Genomic DNA, 24,564 nt, shown 5'->3' on the forward strand with positions numbered 1-24,564 from the left:
GGTGTGGCGGGAAGTAGATGAAAGGACTCGGGGCGGGGCCGAGCGCTGCTTCCCCAGAGTGCGGGCGCGGTGAAACCAACGAGACGGAGGGCCAGAGAGTCATGGCGGTGAGTGGGCGGAGTGACGGGTTGCCCCAAACCATGTGGCTGGAGGCACGAGCTGGGGTGTGGGCAAGTTTCAGGAGGGGGCTTCTGGGTGTCGCGGAGGGGGCGGGGACGGGAGAGCTTTGTCTGTGGCCTTTCATGCATAGGTGTTTTGGAATTCTGGATCCCAGTTCTGAGGCTCAGCCGAGGTCACTGCTGTCAGCTGATCTCCCTGCATGCCAGGCGCAGGGCAAAGTGGCTGGGGTTCCGGGTTGAAGGACAGGTGTACTAGAGACAACTTTGCGCTTATCCCTCAGGATTTTATTGTCTACAGTGTAACGATCCGTGGAGAAAGTAGCAGATGGGTAGGTTTTCAGTTGAGGAGGATAAAGGAGGAAAGAACCGGCATTCCGAACCAAGAGAACTGCATGAGCAAGGGAGGTGGGAGGTTGCTTATCTGTTGAACATATTTGTTGCATATTTGCTGAACAGGTAGTGTTAGGAACTAATCCATGAAAGGTAGGTGTGCGCCGTATTGTGGAGGGCTTTGAGTACCAGGCTGAGTTTGTACCCAATTCAGGGGTCTCTTGGGAGCCAGCCATTGAAGGTGCTGGAGCAGAAAGAGATGGAATTGGAGCTGATCCCTATGATGAAAGATCCGGACCCTTGTGTAGCTGTTCAGTGAAGCAGGAGGTGAAGAAAAATGCCATTTCAAGAACTATAATTTTAAAGATAGTTTAGGTGGGAAGTAATAAAGGTCTAAACAGGACATTAGATATTGGGAACGTAAGGGAGAGGATATTTGAAGGACGTTACTCATGGTAACAAGGCATAGGGTTATTGACAAGTCAACGGACGCTTCTCCCGTGCTGACTCCAGCTAGTGGGACCCTTTCTGTCAAAGCTGGTACCAGGGACCACAAAAATCCTGTCCATCCATTATCCTGATGTGAACCCAGTTTATATTGCTCTTTTTGGTTTAAGGCATCTCCAGACATGGTCCTCTGGTAGGAAACAGGTATGAGTAGAGAAATGAAGGGCAAAATGGGATGAGGGACCTGGAGTCTCCACCCTTGCATTCCAACACTACCCTTACCCCGCAAAAGGAGGATATTGACCGACAGAGTAGTGCTAACCTGTGGCAGGGCTGGAGAATTCCAATTTCTAAAGTAATCTTTTGCTTTGTCCCATCGCCACTGTTCCCCACTTGTAGGTTTTTGCAACACCCCAGAGCCAGTAAGGTTTGGTGTTTCCCTTTCAAGATGCCACTTTCAGACTTTATTCTGGCCCTGAAGGACAATCCCTACTTTGGGGCTGGATTTGGACTGGTGGGTGTGGGTACAGTCCTGGCCCTTGCCCGGAAGGGTGCCCAACTGGGCCTGGTGGCATTCCGGCGCCATTACATGATCACACTGGAAGTCCCTGCTCGAGACAGGAGCTACGCTTGGTTGCTTAGCTGGCTCACCCGCCACAGTACCCGTACTCAGCACCTCAGTGTGGAAACTTCGTACCTTCAGCATGAGAGTGGCCGCATTTCCACTAAGTTTGAATTTGTCCCCAGCCCTGGAAACCACTTTATCTGGTAAGGTTGGGAGCCATGGGGGGCTGTGAGAGTAGAAAAGAATGATGGGAGCTGGGTTTGAACCATTCACTCACTCAGTTTTGATTGTTCTTATTCAGGTATCAGGGGAAATGGATCCGGGTAGAACGAAGTCGAGAGATGCAGATGATAGACTTGCAGACGGGGACTCCTTGGGAATCTGTTACCTTCACGGCCCTGGGCACTGACCGAAAGGTTTTCTTCAACATCCTGGAGGAAGGTGTGGGATGGCACAGGCAGGCTTTCTAGGGACATTGCAGGGATGGGGACATTTGACATCAGAGGATAAGCAGTTTGGAGGTAGAATAAGCAGACCGGGGTGAGCCCAGGGGAGCAGGGGGCCAGAGGGAAGCTATTTGGCATAGCTCCACCTAATCGAAGAATCAGCCAGCCATGGTGAAGAGAATTATTGGCTTTATCTCATCTTCTTCCCAGCTCGAGAGCTAGCCTTGCAACAGGAGGAAGGGAAGACCGTGATGTACACAGCTGTGGGCTCTGAATGGCGTCCCTTTGGCTATCCACGCCGCCGGCGGCCACTGAGTTCTGTGGTTCTACAACAGGGTCTGGCTGACCGAATTGTCAGAGACATCCGGGAATTCATTGATAACCCCAGGTGGTACACTGACAGAGGTGAGAAGCAGCTGAGGTCTTGGCTGTGCTGTTTTTGACATTTTAGAGGGGACAGGTTGGTCTCTGGCCAGATGGGGTGATAAAAAGTTCTGGTCCAATTCCCAGAGATTAAGAGGAATGAAAAGTTGTATATGAGGATGATTTTTTTCCCTACCAAGGTTATTAGGCTTCCAGCAGGCAGGGCTGGGAATGAACGTGGATATCGGGCAAAATCCGTATCATCCTGGCTGTCTCCCTAGGCATTCCCTACAGACGTGGCTACCTGCTTTATGGGCCCCCTGGTTGTGGAAAGAGCAGTTTTATGTGAGTAGTCAAAATTTCTCTGGTAAAACTAAGCCTTTGTGGAAACACTGGGCTGATGGGGTTGGAAAGGGAAATGAGGTCGAGGGGCCATCTCTTTTGGGTGCTAGTGTGACTGCTGCCTGGGGACCAGGGGCCAGGATAAACATGAAATGTGTGGAACATTAGGGTGTGAGCCAGAAGTCAGGCCTCTGAGACACACGTCCCCAGACTGTGAGGAGAGTAGCTGGGCCTGAGGAAGCATTTCCAGGTTGCCTGCTACCTCCTGCCATCCCATCCTCCATAGCACAGCCCTGGCTGGGGAACTGGAGCACAGCATCTGTCTGCTGAGTCTCACAGACTCCAGCCTCTCTGATGACCGGCTCAACCACCTGCTGAGCGTGGCCCCACAGCAGAGCCTGGTGCTCCTGGAGGACGTGGATGCTGCTTTTCTCAGTCGAGACTTGGCCGCGGAGAGTAAGTGAGGGGTTCTGGAGGAATGGGAGTGGGTAACTGCAGAACAGGAGAACACAGTAGAAATCCAGAGGGCTGGCAGTGGATGCCTGGGTTAACAACAGGAGCCCATGAGAGGCATGGTAAGGGTACACAGTGGGGCTGGCTAATTTAATGGCTGGACTATGACTATCCATGCTTTATCTTTGCCTTACTCCAGACCCAGTAAGGTACCAAGGCCTGGGTCGCCTCACCTTCAGTGGACTGCTCAATGCCTTGGATGGTGTGGCTTCCACTGAGGCCCGCATTGTGTTCATGACCACCAACCATGTTGACAGGTAGGACGGATCCTGAGACTGAGGCAAGAGCCCACCTCCTCAGTGCCTTGAGAGGAGCAGGTCGAGGGGCCATCTCTTTTGGGTGCTAGTGTGACTGCTGCCTGTGACTCTGCTTTCCCTTTCTTCTCGCAGGTTGGACCCTGCCCTGATACGCCCTGGGCGAGTGGACCTGAAGGAGTACGTGGGCTACTGCTCACACTGGCAGCTGACCCAGATGTTCCAGAGGTTCTATCCAGGGCAGGCACCTTCCTTAGCTGAGGACTTTGCAGAACACGTCCTTCGAGCTACAACCCAGATCAGTCCTGCCCAGGTGCAGGGCTACTTCATGCTGTACAAAAATGACCCTGTAGGGGCGATTCACAATACTGAGTCTCTGAGGAGGTGATTAGGCTGTGCTTGGCTCAGCTCTCCTCCTCTAGTTCAATAAACATCTGCCACACTACTCTGCTCTCAGATCTCCCTTCACTGGATTGGTACTTGAATAAAAACCAGAGGCTGCAATCACAGGTGCCTACAGGGGTCAGTCAGGCAACCACATATGCAAATGATGGAGCATAGACTAAGATAGAGATGAGACACAAAAGAGGAAACTAAATTCCTCTACCTAAAGGCATTGTATGTATATATATATATAATGGACAGACGTGGGTGTGTACACATGGGTTGTTAACAGGAATCCTAAGGACTCTGCTTACATGCTGACATCCCACTAGTTTTCCCTGGAACTGACTACACTAGCTGATGAGATGTCAGACCCTCTTTACCCAGCTCTCTGGAGAATAGATTTCAGAGCACAGGTGGGGGCTGCTTTGCTACACCCCAATCTTACTAGGAATTGAGAAAAAGACCCATTTCTCACAGGCTAGGCGCTATTGAGCAAAGAAAGCCAAACAAGGTCAAATATCTTTATTGTTCCCCTCCCATCCCCAATTCCCTGTCCTTGCCAAGTCCTGCTAGGAACCATCCTCAGATTCCAGGCCTAGGGGCTCCCTCCGAGTACCAGGCCGGTATGCTCCCTGGCCCCGAGGCAGGCGGGGGTAGGAAGAACCCGGTGTCCGGCCTTTGGAGCGCTCCCAGCGAGCACAGTCCCGAGTCCTGCGGGGTGGGGGGCCCTGCCAGCTGCCAGGCCCCTTCTCTCGGGGAGGACCTTCAACCCCTTGGCTATGGGGTTCTGGCTTCAGGTCCATGGGCTCCTTGAGGGGCCCCTCTGGTGGTGGCAGTTCCTGGGTGTCACAGGTACCTTTGGGGGCATGGCACTCCCCTCCCTTCAGGTACCTCCGTTCGGGCTGTCGCCAGGGACCTCGACTGGGCTTGGGGGGATCTAGCACAGCTTTCTGGGTTTCGCCCAACCTTTGCTGATTTGGCCCGGCCCCTGGAATCTTCTCACACATGTACTGGGTGGCCACAGGCAGAGGAGCTGGCAAGGTGGACTGGACGGCTGGTGAGGTGGACAGTTCTGCTGCAAGGGTGCTGGGTGGGTGGGATCCTTTGGAGACATCTACAGCTGACTCAGGTTCCACAGGGGCAGGCGGCTATAAAGAAATGAGATAATGCAGCAAGGAGGATGCAGCTCCTCAAAGCAGGGAACCGCAGGCCCCTCTCCTACCATCAGGGCTGACCAAGATCAGTCTATAATCTCCCTGCTTAGAACAAAGCCCAATCTGGGGCCATGGCAGATTGGGGTTTGTAGGAAGGTTGGTGGCATTATGGGATGACTGGGAAAACCTTCCCTCACCTGCTGAAGGCTGATGAAGTATCGGTTTCGCTCAGCCTCAAGGTCAATGATGCCCCCCCGCTCCTGCTGCCTCTGGTAGAGCCTCTTGAGTTCTTCCTGCTGGCGCAGGCTCTCTGCACTGGGCTGGTACAGCTCCTGGAAGGAAGAATGGCAGAGAGGAAATAATGAAAAGCAGAAGGCAGACTCAAATCCCTACGCCTCCATGGCTGCCTCAGGAAATCTGCACAAGATTCTGGTTTAGCCCCTCAGGTCTGGGCTCCCAGAGTCTTAGGCTCCCACCAGTGGGGGCTGCGGCTTTGCAGAGAGGTCCTAGGCAGTTCAAGCCCAATTGCAGAGACTCCATTTGACACAGACAAGATGCCATTCCTTACTCTTTAGAAAATGCCATTACTCCTGGCTCACATTCGAAGAAAGTCCCCTTACCATGGGCTGCTGGGGTTCAGGGGCTGCTTTCAGCGAGGCAAGATCATATACAAGGGGCTCTCTGCACACCGGACACTGCACACCGACTGCCTTCTAAAAAAGAGAAATCACATGCCTGCATCACAGCCCAGGATGCCCCCTGGTGCTGACCCAGTCAGCCAACCTAATCCACAGAGGGCTGGGACTAAAAGGCACAAGGACACCGGTTCAGCAGTGAGTTGGGACAGAGCACTGGGCAGTCTAACTAGAGGTCTCCTGGAAGGAGAAGGAGGCTTGTAATCCCAGCAATTTGGGAGGCCGAGCAGGCAGATAACTTGAGGTAAGGAGTTTGAGATCAGCCTGGCCAACATGGTGAAACCCCATCTCCACTGAAATTATAAAAATTAGCTGGGCGTGGTGGGGGGGTGCCTGTAATCCCAGCTACTCCGGAGGCTGAGGCAAGAGGATCACTTGAACCCAGAGGTGAAGGCTGCAGTGAGTTGAGATCACGCCACTGCACTCCAGCCTGGGCAGCAGAGTGAGACTCCATCTCAAAAAATAAAATATAAGGATGCCCTTTTTCCTGGACAGAGATAAGAGTTCATTAATCTCAAGGGTATCTACGACCCTAAAAAGGTGAAGAGCCACTGGAGTGGAGGGATGGGAAGGCTGTGAAAGGCAGTGTGTAAGGGTGTCAGGTGAGGGCACAGTTGCAGTGAGGTCGACCTGTTTGGTTGCAGCATGCTGCCGTTCCTGCTCCTGTCCTTGTGCCTTCAGCTCTTGCTCCATGTGCTGGATGTACCGAGCAAGGCAGTGGCAGTGGAAGTAGTGGTAACAGGGTGTTTTGGTAAAGGCCTCCTTCTCCTAGAGGGAGGACAGATGTAGGATACTAAGTCAGAGCTCTCTCACAGCCCTCACCTGCCTGTTCCAAGCAGATGCCATGCCCCAAGAGAGAAACTCACCTGGAAACCATAGAGGCAGATGACACACTGGCCATGAGGGATGTTGTTATCCGTGAGAATTTCTTTCCCTTTCTGAGGAGAGAAGACACTGATCAAATAGGGGGGTAAGGGGCAGAACAGTGAGCAAGGCCTGTCTACTACTCCTAGGAGTGACTGGCTGGACGTGGCTCCTACCAGGCCACTTTGGTACCTGGTGTTTACAATTTCTGTCTTGGTGATTCTCCCTCCGCTGGGAATCAATCCTTCTCCACGTCCCTGCCCCCTTCCCCACAATTTGATCTTTCTGGTTTTGAAATCCAACTTAATTGTTTTTCCTTTCTTTAAGTCACTTTTAATATACCTTGGAGATGAAAATAATACACCTTGAAAGAAAAAAATGTTCAGTTAAAACTCATCTTCTGGGAGGCCTTTCTTGCTTAACCCCCTTCCATATCACTCCCCACCATGGGGCAACGAGTTTGTTCTGAGTCAGCTTTCAGAAAGCATGTCAAGGCATGGACAACCCAAATGGACAGAGAATTCACAAGGCATCAAGTTGGGCTGTGAAATATGCATTTGAATTGTTATTTGAATAGCTAATAGTGTACCCTGGAATTCTACAAACTCCAAGGCTGCATTGTGGAAGCCCGACCTAGTACTGCTACAGTGGCCTGGCAAACCCACTCTCTTTGACTCTCAGCCACCCACCTTCATTCTGTTCCGGACATTTTTCTTAAAAATTTAAACTAGGAGAAGCTAGGCGTGGTGCCTCATGCCTATAATCCCAGTACTTTGGGAGGCCGAGGCTGAAGTCAGCAGTTCAAGACCAGCCTGGCCAACATGGAGAAACCCCACCTCTACGAAAAACACAAAATTAGCTGGGTATGGTGGCATACACCTGTAATCTCAGCTATTCGGGAGGCTGAGGCAGGAGAATCACTTGCACCTGGGAGGCAGAGGTTGCAGTGAGCTGAGATCATGCCACTGCACTCCAGGCTGGGTGACAGACTAAGACTGTCTCAAAAAAAAAAAAAAAAATTAAACTAGGGGAAAAAAAAGACTGTACTTAATTGTATAGTGCAGTGGCTATTCACAGGTGCGACCCCACTACTGATCAGCACGGAGTTTTGACTTGCTCTGTTTCTGACCTGGGCCAGTTCACCCCTCCTTAGGCAACCTGGTGGTTCCCTGCTCCCGGGAGGTCACCATATTGATGCCGAATTTAGTGCGGACACCTGATTGGCATAGCACACTATAGCCCAGAACTCCTAGGCTCAAGTGATCCTCCCACCTCAGCCTCCCAAGTAGCTGGGACTACAGGCACGCACCACCGCTCCTGGCTTGTTATTTTTAATCTCAAATAAAAGTTTTCTGTGTATATTGAAGCTCCAGGTGTTGCTTCACGTGGGTTGTTTCATTAAGCAGTGTACAAACTCTTTTAGTAAGGAACCATGACTTTTCTTTTCTTCAGCCTCCCGAGTAGCTGGGATTACAGGCGCGTGCCACTATGCCCGGGTAATTTTTTGTATTTTTAGAAGGCACAGGGTTTCACCACATTGGCCAGGCTGGTTTTGAACTCCTGGCCTCGAGCAATCCACCTGTCTTAGCCTCCCAAAGTGCTAGGATTACAGGGATGAGCCACTGCGTCTGGCCAACCACGACTTTTTCTAGTCAGTTCCAATGGCAGTCTAGCCTTCAAATGTTCATTTATGGCTAAGACTCCCCCAAGAGTATTATGGCAAGATCCTTATCTTTTGCCACTTTCAGTTGCCAGTGCCTAGAGAACAAGAAACACACTGAAACTGAAGCAAGAAAAATTCAAGTTGAAGAGGAAAAGTCATTTTCTGTCAAGATGCTGGCATACGCAACTTGGAGAAGCTACTGAACTGTCTTTTGGGAAGTTTTTCAAATAGAAGAGTCTCATTTCTCTGGATTAATTTAGGCCTTACCTAATGACTCCAGATCTATTAAAGATTCTAGGCCCATGGTTTCCCTTTTATGGCTAGAAACTGCTCTAGCTTGAAAGAAAGAACATATTCCCAGGCTAGCGCACCTCTTACCTCAATGAGTTCATAGAGCATGGCAGTGCCCAGCCCAGCCTTGGCCACATGGCCCAGCGCCTTTAAGATCCTGGAGGAAGATGGCAAACCAAATATTAGGCCTGCTCACTTCCCTCACAAGGCAAAGCTGTAGCTGAGTTTTCCCTGTTCTGTCAGGTCCAACTTACGTGTGGATCTGTTCATCTGAGAGTCCTCGGGGATTTCGGATAGAGATCTGTGGCACCTCATGGGGATACTAGTGGGGGCAAATCACAAGTTACTGCTGAACTGATCCACCCCAGGGACTTTCCCCTTCCTCCCTTTGCTGCCACAGAGTAGGGGCTTCACCTCTGCTGGGACCTGAAGCACCAGAGTGAAGCAGACGTACTGTGAATCCTGGTCCTCTGCAGTGGCAGGATGCAAAGTGATGTAGATCTCCCACGGTGAAGTTCTGCAGGTGGATAAAGTGGAAATGCAGATGTGACTGGGCAGGGGCTTGGGGGCTGGGGAGGATGGGGTTCAGACAGTAACGTGGGCAGAGGAAGTATGCATTGGACTCTTTCTTTTGGGGAGGATTAAAGGAATAGCTTTTGTTCACACAAGAGAAGTATTATCTCTGAATTAAGGCTCACAGTGTCTTAAGACCCAGATTCAGCATAGAACCTCTCCTCATTACTAGAGGGACTCCTGCCCACCACTGGTAGAATACATACCTGCCATTTCCTTTAATCACCTGTAGTTCATCCAGATAGATGGACTCTAACACTTCAACTTCAGAGGGAAGGACCCTAGAGAGAAAGGAGTAGACTGACTCACAATTACATCTCTCCCTGCTGAAGCCTGCTAAGGGCAATAAAGACTGGCTTTGCAGAAAAATGGCAATCTACCGGAATGCATTCTCCCGCTAAACTCCTTAAAAACAAGGAAAATGTTTCCTTAAGTTGTCAACTGGCCACGCAGGGGGCATGAAAATCAGAATTTTAGGCCTCATTTCTGCCAACAGATGAGGAAATGCATTCCAGAGAAGTAAAACAACTAACCAAGGCTTAGCATAGGTAGAACTGGGGCCACAGCCAGGTTTCCTGACTCCCTGTTTAAGTTTCATTCCCCTTTGTGGCTGACTCTCTGGTCTAGAAATATGGCACCCATTAATTAGCATTAACGTTAACCAATACTACTCCAGTCTTTCCCTACATCACTGTCCAGTGTGGATCTCAGTGCCTTGGCTACTGTCTATACCCACTGTTAACACCAGTCATCACAAGCCTTCTTAAAAAAGATACCAACCTCAACACAACAGGTCTAGGGTGGTGTAAAGGCTGTGTTGTAATGAAGAGCCAGCAGCCTCAGTTAGTAACAGGTACTAATCACTTATTGGCTATGTGATCTGTGAAGTGACCTCTCTGTAAGCTTAAGTTATCCTGTCTATCACATATAGGTAATACCACCTACTCTCTAGGGCTATTATGAGGATAAAAGGTGACTTGTTTATATAAAGTACCTAATAATATCTGGGCTATAATAGCTAGGCTATGTCCTCTTTTCTTTCCTCTCTGTATATAACCTTCTCCCTTAAAAGGAAAGAGGGAAGGAGGGAGGTAGTTAAGAGTATTCTGGACGTATTTCTGACCCTGGCTGTCTGGTTGATCTAGATCAGCCTGTTGAGATTAGATCCATGGTTCTGATGTAAATCAGAGGACACACATGCTTCAGCATAGAAACAGCAATTGAAATGAAATTAAAGCTGAGTGATTGGTTTGTGTCTACAGCTCTACCCAGGTGATATATGGAAAAACGCATACTTTGCTTTCCTACGCGAATCCCTCTTAGAAGAGTAAGTCTGCCCCAGCAGGACCTATGTCAGTGTTGTTATGTCTTAGGCGGAAACTTCAAAATATAAAGTATAAAGCTTTACACCTCACAGATAACAGTGTAGTTTTGACTGATATGGAAGTGGGAGTCTCAGTACTACAAGCTGCTGCACTCACTGTTGCTCTCTCCATGGCTCAAGGTGTCTCCCTCAAATTTTAAAAGCTCCCCCTAAAAAGGTGAGTGTGTGGGTCATGCCTACAAATTATCCTAGCACTTTGGGAGGCTGAGATGGGAGGATCACGTGAGGCCAGGAGCTCGTGACCAGCCTAGGCAACAAAGCAAGATGCTGTTTCTACAAAAAATGCTAAATTAGCTGGACACGGTGGTCCCAGCTACTTGGGAGGCTGAGGCAGAAGAATCACTGGAGCCCAGGAGATCGAGGCTTTAGTGAGCCATTATCTTGCTACTGTACTACTCCAGCCTGGGTAACAAAGGAAGACTCTGTCTCTTAAAAAAAAAAAAAAAAAGTTTCCCCAAACACTTTAAAAACCACTAGTCTAGATAGTCTTAATAAAGGCCAGTACTAGCTAGGCTCCCTGAACCAATGCAACACTGAGGTGGGGCCTCAGTCAAGTGGCCCTTCAATACTTTGCCCACCCTAGCTAATTATGTGGATCCTAGGTGGGATGGATACTGGTAAGGTGGTGACAACAATATGGTGGGGGGAGGGGGGCAGGCACTGAAGAATGTCCTAGTACAAAGAATCTAAGGTGTGGAGCCAGACAGATGTGGATTTCTAGTCATAATTTTCTACCTTTTGGCAACTTACTTTACTTCTTTGGGGCTCATTTAGTCTTCCCAGGTGCCTGCACCTCAGTTATTAACGAAAAGAAGGCTGGGCATGGAGGCTCACGCCTGTAATTCCAGCATCTTGGGAGACTGAGGTGGGAGGATCACTTGAGCCCAGGGGTTCAAGATCAGCCAGGCCAACATGGCAAAACTCTGTCTCTACAAAAAATACAAAAAGCCAGCCATGGTGACGCGCACCTGTAGTCTCAACTACTCGGCAGGAGGATCACCTGAGCCTGGGGAGGTCAAGGCTGCAGTGAGCAGTAATTGCACCACTGCACTCCAGCATGGGTGAGAGTGAGACTCTGTCTCAAAAAGAAAAAAAAAAAATTAAAACAAAACAAACAAATCCAAAATACAAAAAGCAGACTTAAGTGTGTTACAAATCCGTCATGACCCTCTCAACTATTCTGAGGTAGATGCCACACCCACTTTTTTACAGCTGAGGACACTGACTCACAGATGCTAGGTGAACTGGTCAGCATCACACAGCTAATAAAATACGGAGTTAACCCACATTTATCCTACTTTCAAATCCCAGAGTCCTTCCATGTTCCGGTCTTTTGTTAAGAATGCTTGAGAGAAGGACTAGAGGTACTTTATGTGAGGTGTAAAGCTTTATTCAGACAATAGTCCTCACTAGTGCTGTTTGGGAGAGAGAAGGTTAGGGGAAGCGTCGGCAGAAAAAGGCTGATCCAAGGGGAAAGGGGGACCGGAGCTCGAGGGCAGTGGTTCCGAGAGGTGAAGGGGAGATGGGGAGGTCTGACGAGCAGGCATCCCCCAAAGCCCCTGAGAAAATTCATTTCAGGAGAGAGAAAGGGATGGTATGAGGCTGGAGGAAAGGAGATCGCACCGGATAAGGAGAGGCCCGAACTGGCCCGGCGGGCGCAGACCCGGTCTTCACTCACTCAGATCAGCGCCCCTCCACCCTCCCGTTCCCCAGTCCAGAAGCTCTTCCAGAGGAGATGTCAGCATCTCTGCCATCCCTCATTCCTCGCTTCACCCGACACGCCCGCCGTACGGACTGTCTGCGACAGCTGCTAGGCCTCTGGACTAAATCCAGGCCGTCAGCCAAAGCCCATGCCCGCAAAGTTACCAGTCCTCCTCCCCTGCAGCCGCAGACGCAGACGCAGACGCCGCCATATCTTCTCCGGCCCGCAGCCGGAACCGGAAATGCCCTTAGGGAAGTGGAAGGCGGAAAACTAAGAGAGGTGGACAGCTAGCGTCGTTTCTAGGCAACCGCAGACTCCAGGTCCTTAGCGGGTCCTGATGGCCATGAGGCAGTTCGGAAGTATCCCAGGAAGTGCCCTTGTGTTATCCGCCGTCCCTCCCACACCTCTGAGCGCCTTTGTCCTCTGAACTTCTCGTCGGTTCTAGCAAGTAAAATTGTAAGAAAGGGAGCCAAAAGAGATCGGCGGGAGACGGGGGTGGAGAAGAATTGTAAGTCAGGCAAAGTACTCAGGCAGCCAGAAGAAATGGGGCTAAAGGCCAGGGAATCTGTCCCTCGGCCTGAGGAGCTTGGACGCTCCTAGGCTGCGGGTGAGAGAGGGGCTCTGGCCTGTGAAGCGCACGGGCCAGGGAGTCTGAGAACGGGTGCTGAGGAGGCTGGGAGTGGCAGGAATTTGGGGGAGACTCGAAGGAGCAGGGTTGAGTGGGCAAGTCTAGGTTGAGAGAGCAGGGTTGAGTGGGCAAGCTGGGTGGAAGGAGAAGGGAGACCAGGTGTCAGGTGGGCGTGGGGCCAGGTTGGGGACCGGAGGTTGAAAGTCAGGAGGAACTACAAAGAGACGCTCTGTTTGTTCCAAGATCTCATCATCTTTCCATCCATTCTACCCTCCCATGTTTTTTTGAGGCTTGCGTTATTGTGAAAAAGAGGAAAAGGCAAGGTGGCTAACATTTTTTCTTTCTCATGCCCGAACTAGGCCTCCCAGATGTTGTGGAACTGTCCCTGGATCTATAGCTCTTTACCACCATCTCTACGTTTTTCCTTCTAAGAGATCCTGAAACCTCTGTCATGGAAAAGTACCACGTGTTGGAGATGATTGGAGAAGGCTCTTTTGGAAGGGTGTACAAGGGTCGAAGAAAATACAGTGCTCAGGTGTTGCGCAAAGACGGATACCTTTTGGGCGGGATTTGGTACCTCCAACCCCAGTGGAAAATGGGTCAAGAAGAGATGTATCTACCAGTTTGTATTCCTAAGTCACTGACTCCCTCATACTTCCTATGGAGTATAAGCTCTGAAGTTGGAGTACTTGGGTGCAAATTCCATCTCCACTGCTTTCTAGCCTTAGAATTATAGACAAATTACTTAACTTCTCTATGTTTCAATTTCCTCATCTCCAGAATGGGGGTGGGAACAGCAACTGATTGTTGGAGTTTGAGGATTAAATATGTTGTCACATTAAATCACTTAGTACAGTGCCTGGCTCTTAGTAAACAATAAATATTATTAGTTTCTAGCATACCATCTAGTAAGAGTTAAACCACTTGAACTCTATTATTCCCTCTTCATTTTTTCTTCCTTTCTTTTCCCCTAAATCTCATCTTGAATCCTTTGATCAAATCAGAACACTTCTCCAAGAAGATGGATGTCTGGCAAATGTTGTTTCCTCCTGGGATGAGGAGTGGGGAAAGCCTGGATAAGGCCAGGGTACCATGGGGAAAGTGGAAGTGAGAGACTAACAGAAATAAGAGTTTCTCAAATACTCTAAAGTCTGACTTCTGGACCTCTGAGGTTAAGGCTGAAATTCTGGCTCTTTTCAGCTCTAATGTGATTAGGCATTAACTCTTCACCTTACCACTGACAGGTCGTAGCCCTGAAGTTCATCCCAAAATTGGGGCGCTCAGAGAAGGAGCTGAGGAATTTGCAACGAGAGATTGAAATCATGCGGGGTCTGCGGCATCCCAACATTGTGCATATGCTTGACAGCTTTGAAACTGACAAAGAGGTGTGCTTTGACAGTTTTGGGCCCCCTCTCCCTAAGCACAAGGGTCCCAGGAATTTCCCAGCCTCATGCCACTGTCTTCTATCTGTAGGTGGTAGTGGTGACAGACTATGCTGAGGGAGAGCTCTTTCAGATCCTAGAAGATGATGGAAAACTTCCCGAAGACCAGGTATGCTTCCTGCCTTCAACTTTACCCTACCATCGACCTCTCTCCAGGTGAAGAACTGGTAGAGCAAGCCAAGGGCACTAAGAATCTCCATTTCAAAGACTTCTGAGAAGAATATAAGAGTCTAGGTATAAGCCGGGTATGGTGGCTCATGCCTGTAATCTCAACACTTTGGGAGGCTGAGGCAGGTGGATCACAAGGTCAGGAGTTTGAGACCCACCTGACCAACGTGGTGAAACCCTGTCTCTACTAAAAATTACAAAAATTAGCTGGGTGTGGTGACACGTACCTGTAAGCCCAGCTACTTGGGAGGCTGAGGCAGGAAAATCGCTTGAACCTGAGAGGCGGAGGTTGTGGTGAGCCGAGATCGCGCCACTGCAGCCCATCCTGGGCAAGAGAGTGAGAGTCCGTCTCAAAAAAAAGAAAAAAAGAGTCTAGGTATATAAAGACAGTGCAGCATGGGAGTGAATTATGTAAACATTGGATCCAAAATATCTGAGTAGGAATCTTGGCTCCGCTCCTTCCTAGCTGGGTCTCCTTGGAAAACTTCCCGAAGACCAGGTATGCTTCCTTATCCTTGGATAAGTTACTTTAATTTCTTTGTGCTTAGTTTCCTCATTTGTAAGATGGAGATAATAATCATGTTTGCCTGATAAGTCTATGGTGAAGAGTGATAAGTCATGTAATGTGTTTAAGTAGTTAGCTATTAACACTGTTGTTGTTATTAAATACCTTTATGGAAGAAGGGCCAGTGTGATGGTATCAGAAAGAGGGCAGTAAGAATAAAGGTTGTGGGCTGGGTGTGGTGGCTTATGCCTGTAATTCTAGCACTTTGGGAGGCCAAGGTAGGCAGATACTTGAGGTTGGGAGTTTGAGATCAGCCTGACCAAACCCCATCTCTACTAAAAATACAAAATTAGCCCAGTGTGGTGGTGCATGCCTATAATCCCAGCTACTCGAGAGGCTGAGGCAAGAGAATTGCTTGAACCCTGGAGGCCAGGGTTGCAGTGAGCTGAGCTTGCGCCATTGTACTCCAGCCTGGGCAATAAGAGTGAAACTCTGTCTCAAAAAAAAAAAAGAATAAAGGTGTGGTGAGTCAGGATTCACCACCAGGACATAGTGGTTAGCAGTGGGATTTTATTGGACACATCCTCCAGTAACATTTATTCTAGGGGTTTCTCTGTACCTGAGCAAGCAGGCCCCCTCAGGACTCATTATTGCAGCATTCCCTTTCCTTCTGACAAATAGTAAATAATCATATTCTTTTATTATTTCATTTTTAATTGAATTTTATTTTTTGAGATGGAGTCTCACTCTGTTGCCCAGGCTGGAGTACAGTAGCACAATCTTGGTTTACTGCAACCTCTGCCTCCTGGGTTCAAGTGATTCTCCTGCCTCAGCTTCCCCAGTAGCCAGGATTATAGCATGTGCTACCATACCCAGCTAATTTTGTATTTTTAGTAGAGATGGGGTTTCACCATGTTAGGCAGGCTGGTCTCGAACTCCTGGCCTCAGGTGATCCGCCCACCTCAACCTCCCAAAGTGCTGGGATTACAGGCGTGAGCCACCACACCCAACCACCATATTTTTGTTTTGTTTTGTTTTTTGTTTTTGTTTTGAGATGGAGTCTTGCTCTGTCGCCCAGGCTGGAGTGCAGTGGTGTGATCTCCGCTCATTGCAACCTCTGCCTCCCAGGTTCAAGCGATTCTCCTGCCTCAGCCTCCTGATTAGCTAGAACTACAGGCGTGTGCCACCATGCCTGGCTAATTTTTTGTATTTTTAGTAGAGATGGGATTTCACCCTGTTACCCAGGGTGGTCTCGATCCCCTGACCTCATGATCCGCCTGCCTCAGCCTCCTAAAGTGCTGGGATTACAGGAGTGACCCACCTCACCCGGCCTCATATTTGTTTTATCTGTCTCATTTGTCTGTCTGACTATTTCTCCTGAAAAAAGGCATTTTATCTTATTTAATAATGGGTAATGTATTTTGAATATTTCCTATATGCCAGGCACCATTCTGAATATTATTTTGCATGCTTTAACTCAATCCTCACAATAATCCTCTGATGTAGACGGAGTCGTTATATAGATTGTCACCTTAGTTTGCCCATGGTCAAGCAGATAGTAAATGAGATTCAATAAATTTTCCTTGAATGAATGAATGAGCAAATGAAAGAGTGATTAAACAAGGGGAGCAATAACTAAGAAAGGCATAGTGTGAAGCTCTGCAAGAAAGGGAAGGAAGAAAAGATTAGCAGTAGTATTAGGAAAAGTTTTTGGGCTTGTCAGCCAGCTGCTACTTCTAACCTTTTCTTTCTCTCTCCCACCTGTTTGACTTCTAGGTTCAGGTCATTGCCGCCCAGTTAGTGTCAGCCCTGTACTATCTGCATTCTCACCGCATCTTACACCGAGACATGAAACCTCAGAACATCCTCCTTGACAAGGGTGGTGGCATTAAGCTCTGTGACTTTGGGTAAGGATTCTGAGCATCTATCTATGCTTCCAGTTCCCCAGGGAATCTTAGACCATACCCTTGACTTACTTGGTCCTCATTTTAGAACCAGAGCTCAAGACTGGGACTTCTGCTGGGTCTTTTGGAGCATCATCAAAGATGCTCCCTCTGCTCCAGTTCGGGATATCTCTATGTTAGGTAGCAGTGACCAGATTTAGAATATCTTTTCCCTTTCCATTTCCATCCCATTATCTTCTGCAGGTTTGCCCGGGCTATGAGCACCAACACAATGGTGCTGACGTCCATCAAAGGCACACCACTCTATATGTCTCCAGAGCTGGTGGAGGAGCGACCATACGACCACACGGCAGACCTCTGGTCTGTTGGCTGCATACTGTATGAACTGGCAGTAGGCACCCCTCCCTTTTATGCTACAAGCATCTTTCAACTGGTCAGCCTCATTCTCAAGGACCCTGTGCGCTGGCCTTCAACCATGAGTCCCTGCTTTAAGGTATTGAATATTGAAAGAGTGATTACTTTTACATTAGAAATCTGTCTCCCTCTACCTCTGTTCCTTTTTCCAAAATCCTTTTCCAGAGCTGAGGCAGGAAAAGGATTACTTTTAATTCAGTTACTGAATTAATGCCTATGTTAGTTTGTTAGCTATACAGAGCTATCTGAGACTGGGTAATTTATAAAGAAAAGAGGTTTAATTGGCTCACAGTTCGATAGCCTGTACAGGAAGCATGGCTTGGGAGGCCTTAGGAAACTTAAAATCATGGCGGAAAGCAAAAGGGAAACAGGCATGTCTTAAGTGACGGATTAGGAGGAAGAGAGAGAAGGGGAAGGTGCCATACACTTTTAAACAGCAAGATCTCATGAAAACTCACTCACTATCATGAGAGCAGCAAGGGGGAAGTCCACCCCCATGATCCAATCACCTCCTGCCAGACCCTTCCTCCAACATTGGAGATTATTACAATTCAACATGAGATTGGGATGGGGACACAAATCCAAACCGTATCAATGCTGGAGCTGGGCCAGGCAGCCTTGCTTTTCTACTGCAGGAGCTTATTCTGGGAGGGTGTTCTAAAGTTTGCCAAACCTGAAAATGGTAACTCCAGTTTGAGCCAGGCTATGCTTTATTACAATGAAAAAGTAACTTGAAGATACCGGAGATAGATACTGGTCCTCTTACATGCCATCTATTCCACTTATGGATAGATTCTACTTATGGAATAGATGGCATGGTGAGAGCTGGTGGAGCTGGTGGAGCTGGTTCAGTGATTAGGGTCAGATGATAGAGGTGGTGCCTACTCACTGTGACTAAGTCAGTAGGCTGGAGAAGGGAAGAGAGTAGGAGAGGAGTTGGACTTCTTTTCTATTTCTTTTTTAATTAATTTTTTTTTTTTTAGAGACAGGGTCTCACTCTGTTGCCCAGGCTGGTCTGAAACTCCTGGCCTCAAATCTTCCTGTCTCAACCTCCTAAAGTGTTAAGATTACAGGCATGAGTTACTGCACCCAGCCCTCTTTTATTTTTTTATGTAGGGCAAAATTATAGACTTTCAATGGAATTTAAATGCAATCTTCTCACAGAGTGAAACCTCATTCCAGCTTTGCTTTATCTGAGATGAAAAGGGACAACAACAAAAAAAAAAAAAAAAAAGAGAGAGAGAGAGAGAAGGGACAACAGATTCCTCACCTGTTTAGTTGAGAAGGCCCCCAATAATTGTCAAGAAGAACCTAAATGAAGGAACCTTAAGTGGAGGAGGCGCACATAGGATATTCATTCTCCCCGTGGGCTGATGTGCAGGCAGCTCCAGCAAGATCCGTAGTTACACAGATCACCTTGTTTTAGAAAAGTGGTCATAATGTACTAGTACCTCTGTTCCTATTTCAGGCCCAATTGGGGATTTCCCCAAAGATTCCTGGTAATAGATGTATCCTTTTCAGAGACTGTCTCCTTATCTCTCCACTTCTCAAGACTTGCTAAAAGATTTCTGTTTTTGAGTACTTCCAAACACACCTTCACACAATTACTTGTTTGTGAATGTGCTTTTAACCAAAAATGCATCTGTTCCTACCCAGCCACAAACAAACCATAGTCAAAGGGAGAGCAGCGTGAATAGTTTGGGAGTTCTTAGAATGTTTGTTTTCTGAAGATGATTATGAAGATGACATCTCTTTCTCCCAGTTTTTTTTTCTCCCTTCTTTACAAAGTTGGTGACATTAAAATTTGTTTTTACTTCTGGGGTTACAAAATGTCCATGAACAGGATTTGGGGTCCTGTCCCTAGGGGGTGAGGCAGTGGTCTGTCCATGATGTCGGCCAGGAAAATGGGGCCTAAACAAAGTTTTTAGAGGGCGTGATCAGGAGCAGCTAGTCTGCTGTGAGAATGGATATGGGAGTCTTGGTTTGCCAGTTCTGCTGATAAGTTAGAGCCCTAAGGGAAGGGAAGGAATGACTGATGGAATATTTTTTCTCTCTGTAGAACTTCCTGCAGGGACTGCTCACCAAAGACCCCCGGCAGCGACTGTCCTGGCCAGACCTCTTACATCACCCCTTTATTGCTGGTCGTGTCACCAGTGAGTCATCAGGTTCCCATGGCTCTTGTACTTCCCAGTACTTTCTCCAAACCACTTCCCTTTCCGTTCCCTCACCATCTAGGTCTAACATATCCTCTTTCCTCCAGCAGCTTGAACTTTCTTCCTAGCCCTTCAGCTAACCTTTGCCACTTCCCTTGTTATCTCTGTCACTTTTTCAAAATGACCTTCTTCCACAGAAGCCTGGAGACACTGAAGTTGTCCCTGGCCAAGTGGACATAGTGGCTACAACCCCCATGATCATGTCTTCCTCCTCTTCCTTCCCCACAGTAATAACTGAGCCAGCACGTCCAAATTTGGGCAACCCATTCACCAGCCGCCTACCCCCAGAACTGCAGGTCCTAAAGGACGAACAGGCCCATCGATTGGCCCCCAAAGGCAATCAGTCTCGCATCTTGACTCAGGCCTATAAACGCATGGCTGCAGAGGCCAGGCAGAAGGTATGTGGGGCAGAGGAAAATATGTGAAATGACCAGACTAGTGACTGGGGAGTTAGAGGAGAAGGGTGACTTTCTAGAGTTTGGGGGAGGGCTGTGAATAGCATCCATAGTGTCCTATGGCAACCAAATAGCTCTGATCCAGTGTTGCCCCCCTACCTCCCATAGAAACATCAGAACACAGGACCTGCCCTCGAGCAAGAAGACAAAACCAGCAAGGTGGCTCCTGGCACAGCCCCTCTGCCCAGACTCGGGGCCACTCCTCAGGAATCAAGCCTCCTGGCTGGGATCTTAGCCTCAGAAATGAAGAGCAGCTGGGCTGAGTCAGGGACTGGAGAGGCGCCCCATGCACCTGGGTGAGAAGGGTATAGGTAGGGATTTGCAGGGTGGGGTATCTTGCATATCTTTGACTCTAGCCAAAGCAAATACAAAATGGTCCCTGTTACTAGCCACTGCCTAAATATGGATAGAGCCTTGAGAGTCTGAGTCCTAGGTTCTTGGATTCTAATTATAGATGCTTTTCTGATTCATCAGGAAACTTGGGGCATTTCTCTTCTTTATATACATTGAAAGGTTGGCTGAGGCTGGGCACAGTGGCTCACGCCTATAATCCTAGCACTTTGGGAGGTCAAGGTGGGTGGATCACAAGGTCAAGAGACCAAGACTAGCCTGGCAAACATAGTGAAACCCCATCTCTACTAAAATACAAAAATTAGCTGGGCGTGGTGGTGAATGCCTGTAGTCCCAACTACTCAGAAGGCTGAGGCAGAAGAATTTCTTGAAGCCGGGAAGTGGAGGTTGCAGTGAGTCAAGATCGTGCCACTGTACTCCAGCTGGCGTCTGGCAAAAGAGTGAGACTGTCTCAAAAAAAAAAAAAAAGATTGGCTGAAAAGGAAAGAATTATCTCTATCCAAAAGGGAAGGTTATTTTGGGTTGAGAGCCATAGGTGAAAACTGCAAAGTAGACTCAAGAATAAGCTCTAAAGGGAGAAGACACTTAAGGATATTTGTGTAGTAGTCAACATATCCTGTACTGGTTATATCCTATATCCCAGAAAGAAGTCTCCTCTAGTCAATCCTATATGGTTTGTTTCTCATTCCTAACCTGGGCCTACGGAGAGGGACAAGTTAATGAACCCTGAGGTTTGGAACCCATTCTACTCCCTGGCTTCCTCTGGCAGGGAAAACCGGACCACCCCAGATTGGGAACAAGCATTCCCAGAGGAGAGGCCAGAGGTGCTGGGCCAGCGGGGCATTGATGCAGTGGACCTGGAAAATGAGGTAAGGCCCAGGGGCTCTTATTGACTTTGTTTCTTTCATGGGATGCTGGGTCTAGGTAGGTGTTTTTCTAGAACAGTGATTCCCAATCCCCTAAGTATGAGCTCTCTTCGTATTAAAAGGTATTGCTTTTTTACTCATTTATAGATTTTAATTGCACAGTATCTGAACATATAATTATGAAAAATGGAAACACATAGGTAAAAATGAAAGTCCTCATTGAGTTAGTCCTCAAGGTGACCAGTGTTATTAATTTAGGCTGTCTCCTTCCAGACTTTCTATAATTTCACATACGTGCATATGCACACATAGGAATTTATAGCTTGGCTGTTTTTCCATTACTGAGCTTGTACTACATGTATTATTTTGCATCATGCCTCTTTCGCCATATAATCTGGGATCTTTCTACACCAGAGCGTGTAGTTTTACCACAATCTTTTTTTTTTTTTTTCTTTTCAAGACAGTCTCACTCCGTTGCCCAGGCTTGAGTGCAGTGGCAAGATCTTGGCTCGCTGCACGTCTGCCTCCTGGGTTCAAGCAATTCTCCTGCCTCAGCCTCCTGAGTAGCTGGGATTATAGGCTTGTGCCACCACGCCTGGCTAATTTTTGTATTTTTAGTAGAGACAGGGTTTTACCATCTTGGCCAGGCTGGTCTTGAACTCCTGACCTTGTGATCCACCTGCCTTGGCCTCCCAAAGTGCTGGGATTATAGGCGTAAACCACCGTGCCCAGCCTGCAAACCCTTCTCATAGCATCAGTCCATTCTTGAAGGCAGAGCCGTTGTGACCTAAATACTCCCGATCCGGCACTACCTCCTAACACTGGTGCAATGGAGATTAAGTTTCTAATGTGAGTTTTGGAGCGGACAGAACATTCAAACCATAACAACACTTCTTATTTTTATTTATTTTTATTTTTATTGAGACGGAGTTTTGCTCTTCTTGCCCAGGCTGGAGTGCAGTGACATGATCTTGGGTCACCACAACATCTGCCTCCTGGGTTGAAACCATTCTCCTGCCTCAGCCTGCCTAATAGCTGGGATCACAAGCGTGTGGCATCACACCCAGCTAATTTTGTATATTTAGTAGAGATGGAGTTTCTCCATGTTGGTCAGGCCAGTCTCAAACTCCTGACTCTAGATGATCTGCTCACCTCGACCTCCCAAAGTGCTGGGATTACAGGCATGAACCACTGTGCCCAGCCTTTTTCTTTTCTTTTTTCTTTTTTTTTTTTTTGAGACAGAGTCTCGCTCTGTCGCCCAGGCTGGACTGAAATTATAGGAGTGTGCCACTACACCCGGCTAATTTTTATATTTTTATAGAGGCGGGGCTTCACCACGTTGTCCAGGCTGGTCTTGAACACCTGACCTCAGGTGATCCATCCGCCTCTTCCTCCCAAAGTGCTGGGATTATAGGCGTGAGCCACTGCATCCAGCCTTCACAATCTTTTTAATAACCTCATAGTATTTTCTAATATGGATGGACCATGGCTTACTATTCCCTTAGTGACTGACTTTATCATCTTTCCCTCTTTAAAATTATTACAAACCATGCTGCAGTGGACATCTTTCTAGGTATCCCTTTATGCACACATGCCAATGTTCTCCAAGAGACTCTTCAAGACCCCTCACAGACTGCCAGCTGTACCTTTTTCTGCAGATGACTGAAGAAATACTCTGTGCTAAAGGGGTCACTGGCTTCTTGCAGTTACTTCATGATTCCCCATGGTTTCTACGGGTTGGGATCCACTACCCTTAGACTTACACACTACTCCTGGCCCCTTCCACTCCCTTCTGCTTCAGGAGCCAGACAGTGACAATGAGTGGCAACACCTGCTAGAGACCACTGAGCCTGTGTCCATTCAACTGAAGGCTCCTCTCACTTTGCTGTGCAATCCTGACTTCTGCCAGCGCATCCAGAGTCAGCTGCATGAGGCTGGAGGGCAGGTAAGGACAGAAGGACACGGTGGATGGGATCAAGACCGTTTTCACAGATAGAGCATTGGAATCCACTGACTTCAGGAGAAAGAGAAAGTTTGTCCTTTTTCAATTCTTTCAGTCTATCTGCTTAATTTGAGGAAGTTTGCAAACCTTCTTTAGTAACACAGAAAGAGCAGCCTTGGGGTTTCTCTTTCTGAAGGGAAAAATACCTACTAGAGCAGGGATCAACAAACTTTTTCAATGGTAAATATTTTAGGCATGGTGAGCCAATAGGCAAAAATGGAGGATATTAAGTACTTATATAATGAGGGAAAACACATTTTCACTAATTTTTTATTGATGAAACTTAAAATATAAATGTAACAACTGAATATACAATATTTTGTACTACAGGTACACTAGGGAGAAGAATAAGGTTGTTTTTTTGCAGGGGGGAGACATTTTGCTTAATTAGCATTCAAAGTTAGTGTTCCCTCTTGTAGAACCTTGCTTTGCTTCTCTGAAACACAGTGCTTTTCCTTCCTGGGTACTCGCCAAACTATGTTGCTTGTCTCACTTTATTCAGGTATAATTTATGTATAAGATTTACTCTTTTTTGATGTCGATAAATGATTTTTAGTAAATTTGCCATAGTTCAGTTTTAGGACATTTTTATCACCCCAGTAAAATCCCTCATCCCCATTTATAGTTGTTGTTTTTTAATTTTTTGAGATGGGTTCTCAGTCTGTCACCCAGGCTGGAGTACAGTGGCACGATCTTGGTTCACTGCAACCCCCATGTCCCAGCTTCAAGCGATTCTCATGTCTCAGCATCTCAAGTAGCTGGGATTATAGGCACGCACCACCACGCTTAGCTAATTTTTTGTATTTTTTGTAGAGATAGGGTTTTATAATGTTCTCCAGGGTGGTCTGGAACTCTTGGGCTCAAGCAGTCCTCCCACTTCAGCCTCCCAAAGTGCTGATATTATAGGTGTGAGCCATTACCCCTGGCTCCCATTTACTGTTAATCATCATTCCCCTTTTTATAGCTGGTTAGTATTCCATTATATGGATATATCACATTTTGTTTATTCACTCACCAGTTGATGGGACATTGATGTTTCGGGTTTTTCCACTTTTTGGCTTTAATGAATAATGCTGCTACAAACATTCACAAGCTAGGCTATGTATGGATATATGTTTTCATTTCCCTTGGGCAGCTACGTAGGAATAGAATTGCTAGTTAAATTTATATTTAACATTTTAAGAAACTGCTGAACTGTTTTCCAAAGTGGCTGTACCATTTTACATTCCCACCAGTATCCTGTGAGGGTTCTTGTTTCTTCACATCCTTGTCAACACTTGTTACTGCCTGACAGTTTTACTGTAGCCATTCTAGTAAGTGTGAGATAGTATCTCATTGTTAGTGTAATTTACATTCCACTAATGATGAATATCTATCTGTATATCTTCTTCGGCGAAATATCTCAAATCTTTTGCTCAGTTTTTAATTTGGTTGTTTGTCTTACTGAATTGTAAGACTTCTTTGTATATTCTCAGCATAAGACCTTTATCAGACAGGTGATTTCCAAATATTTTCTCCCAGTCT

The 24,564-nt window shown here is 47.5% G+C and overlaps 3 protein-coding genes across 14 annotated transcripts in view; 2 read left to right on the plus strand and 1 right to left on the minus strand.

Moving 5' to 3' along the window:
• Positions 1-6: 6 nt before the first annotated feature.
• LOC108309068 (mitochondrial chaperone BCS1) lies at positions 7-3,824 on the plus strand. Of its 9 annotated transcripts, none has more exons than XM_037740840.1 (9): positions 21-107; positions 682-776; positions 1,296-1,664; positions 1,763-1,902; positions 2,118-2,312; positions 2,552-2,615; positions 2,899-3,068; positions 3,265-3,382; positions 3,515-3,824. In XM_037740840.1, exons 3-9 carry the CDS (start codon positions 1,345-1,347, stop codon positions 3,765-3,767), a joined length of 1,260 nt encoding a protein of 419 aa, XP_037596768.1. In that variant the 5' UTR covers positions 21-107; positions 682-776; positions 1,296-1,344; the 3' UTR covers positions 3,768-3,824. The 9 variants fall into 9 exon arrangements, with proteins under 9 accessions (XP_017390656.1, XP_037596772.1, XP_037596768.1 ...); XM_037740846.1 differs by having other exon boundaries at positions 1,763-1,877; XM_017535167.2 differs by lacking the exon at positions 682-776 and having other exon boundaries at positions 7-107.
• A 449-nt stretch (positions 3,825-4,273) lies between these two features.
• Positions 4,274-12,551, minus strand: RNF25 (ring finger protein 25). Its single transcript, XM_017535168.2, has 10 exons — positions 12,257-12,551; positions 9,213-9,287; positions 8,848-8,950; positions 8,688-8,755; positions 8,521-8,590; positions 6,482-6,553; positions 6,246-6,383; positions 5,541-5,633; positions 5,118-5,252; positions 4,274-4,914 (listed from the first exon to the last, which is right to left on the minus strand). The coding sequence occupies exons 1-10, from the start codon at positions 12,301-12,303 to the stop codon at positions 4,336-4,338; spliced, it is 1,380 nt and encodes a 459-aa protein (XP_017390657.1). The 5' UTR covers positions 12,304-12,551; the 3' UTR covers positions 4,274-4,335.
• The window catches only part of STK36 (serine/threonine kinase 36), a 28,226-nt gene continuing 15,967 nt past the window's right edge, over positions 12,306-24,564 (plus strand). For 2 of the 4 annotated variants that reach the window (XM_017535160.2, XM_017535162.2), the window contains exons 1-11: positions 12,626-12,699; positions 13,080-13,255; positions 13,965-14,105; positions 14,194-14,271; positions 16,612-16,742; positions 16,983-17,232; positions 19,213-19,306; positions 19,595-19,764; positions 19,930-20,117; positions 20,942-21,041; positions 22,840-22,983. In XM_017535160.2, coding sequence (XP_017390649.1) covers positions 13,172-13,255; positions 13,965-14,105; positions 14,194-14,271; positions 16,612-16,742; positions 16,983-17,232; positions 19,213-19,306; positions 19,595-19,764; positions 19,930-20,117; positions 20,942-21,041; positions 22,840-22,983 — 1,380 coding nt within the window. In that variant the 5' untranslated portion in view covers positions 12,626-12,699; positions 13,080-13,171. The other 2 variants (XM_037740838.1, XM_037740839.1) reach the window with 2 other exon arrangements.

Source organism: Cebus imitator, unplaced genomic scaffold (assembly GCF_001604975.1).
Source record: "Cebus imitator isolate Cc_AM_T3 unplaced genomic scaffold, Cebus_imitator-1.0 Scaffold91, whole genome shotgun sequence".
In the NCBI taxonomy this organism is placed as follows: Eukaryota; Metazoa; Chordata; class Mammalia; order Primates; family Cebidae; genus Cebus; species Cebus imitator.

Coding starts and splice junctions, on each gene's coding strand:
- LOC108309068 (XM_017535167.2), top strand. CDS start 1,345: ATGCCACTTTCAGACTTTATTCTGGCCCTGAAGGACAATCCCTACTTT. Junction 1,665..1,762: donor CCTGGAAACCACTTTATCTG/GTAAGGTTGGGA, acceptor GTTCTTATTCAG/GTATCAGGGGAAATGGATCC. Junction 3,069..3,264: donor TCGAGACTTGGCCGCGGAGA/GTAAGTGAGGGG, acceptor GCCTTACTCCAG/ACCCAGTAAGGTACCAAGGC.
- RNF25 (XM_017535168.2), bottom strand. CDS start 12,303: ATGGCGGCGTCTGCGTCTGCGTCTGCGGCTGCAGGGGAGGAGGACTG. Junction 8,591..8,687: donor TCAGATGAACAGATCCACAC/GTAAGTTGGACC, acceptor ATCTTCCTCCAG/GATCTTAAAGGCGCTGGGCC. Junction 5,253..5,540: donor CTGAACCCCAGCAGCCCATG/GTAAGGGGACTT, acceptor TCTTCCTTCCAG/GAGCTGTACCAGCCCAGTGC.